General features: G+C 59.2%; 1 protein-coding gene across 1 annotated transcript in view; it reads left to right on the forward strand.

The window, feature by feature from the left end:
• Positions 1-900: 900 nt before the first annotated feature.
• The window catches only part of LOC103801912 (galanin receptor type 2-like), a 2,547-nt gene continuing 2,017 nt past the window's right edge, over positions 901-1,430 (forward strand). The window contains exon 1 of the mRNA XM_009074351.1: positions 901-1,243. Within this exon, the coding sequence (XP_009072599.1) occupies positions 903-1,243 (341 nt within the window). The 5' untranslated portion in view covers positions 901-902. The remainder of the gene's footprint in view (positions 1,244-1,430) is intronic.

A 1,430-nucleotide genomic window follows, 5' to 3' on the forward strand; every position in this document is an offset into this window, starting at 1 on the left:
CCCTGCGTGCCCCTCGCACTCCCTGCCCGCTCTCCGTGAGTCCCGCCGGGTCCCCCCGCTCGCTCTCCGGGCACCCCCTTTCCCCTGCCTCTCCCCTCTGCTCTCCCCGCATCCCTTTCTCTGTGCATCCCTTCCCTGAGCATCCCCAATAACCTCTCCTTGCACCCCCTTTGCTGCCCATCTCTTCCCCGTGCATCCCCGGTGTGCTCCCCACTGACCTTTCCTTGCACCCCCTTTTCCTCTGCATCCCTTCTGTGCTCCCCAAGCGTGCTCTCCGTGCACCCCTTTTTCCTGTGCAATCCCTGGTAAACCTCTCATTGACCTCTCCTTGCACCCCTTTTGCTGCCCATCCCTTCCTCGTGCATCCCCAGTGTGCTCCCCTCTGACCTCTTCGTGCACCCCTTTTTCCTTTGCATCCCTGCTGTGCTTGCCACTGCACTCTCCTTCCACCCCCTTTTCCTCTGCACCTCTTCTGTGCTCCCCCTCTCCATGCACCCCCTTTCCCCTGCCTCTCCCCTCTGCTCTCTGTGCACCCCTTTTGCTGTCCACCCCTTCCCTGTGCATCCCTGGTGTGCTCCTCACTGACCTCTCCTTGCACCCCCTTTTCCTCTGCATCCCTTCTGTGCTCCCCAGTGTGCTCTTCCTGTGCATTCCCTGGTAAATCTCCCACTGACTGCTCTGTGCACCCCTTTTTCCTTTGCATCCCTGCTGTGCTTCCCACTGCACTCCTTTTCCTGGCCACCCATTCCCTATGCATCCCCAGTGTGCTCCTCACTGACCTCTCTGTGCACCTCTTTTCCCGTGCAATTCCTGGTAGATCCCTCACTGACCTCTCTGTGCCTTCCTGGTGCCTTCTCCACCATCATTCCCTCTGCCCATCCCTGCTCCGTGCGCTCCCAGCCATGAACAGCTCAGTGGTGGGCTCTGAAGGGGGGTGGCAGCCCGAGTCCGTGATCATCCCTCTGGTGTACCTCATCATCTTCCTCGTGGGCACAGTGGGCAACAGCCTGGTCCTGGCCGTACTGCTGCGCAATGGGCAGGTGAAGAACACCACCAACCTCTTCATCCTCAACCTGGGGGTGGCTGATCTCTGCTTCATCCTCTTCTGTGTCCCCTTCCAAGCCACCATCTACACCCTGGAGGGTTGGGTGTTTGGGCCCTTCATGTGCAAGGCTGTGCACTTCTTCATCTACCTCACCATGTATGCCAGCAGCTTCACCCTGGCCACCGTCTCCCTCGACAGGTAGGAAAGGGCATGGGGAGGGTCCCTGCACCCTGAGGCTCTCCCTTCTCTGGATCCCACCTAGGCAGAGAAGGGATAGAATCCCCTGGAGCTAAACCCTGATTGCTGCAATCTCCCAAGGCTCCTGGGGGAATTAAGGAGTATTTTCCGGTTGCTGTGTGCAAGGAAATGCAACCACCAAGGTTCA

The sequence above is a fragment of the Acanthisitta chloris genome, unplaced genomic scaffold (genome assembly GCF_000695815.1).
Source record: "Acanthisitta chloris isolate BGI_N310 unplaced genomic scaffold, ASM69581v1 scaffold8565, whole genome shotgun sequence".
In the NCBI taxonomy this organism is placed as follows: Eukaryota; Metazoa; Chordata; class Aves; order Passeriformes; family Acanthisittidae; genus Acanthisitta; species Acanthisitta chloris.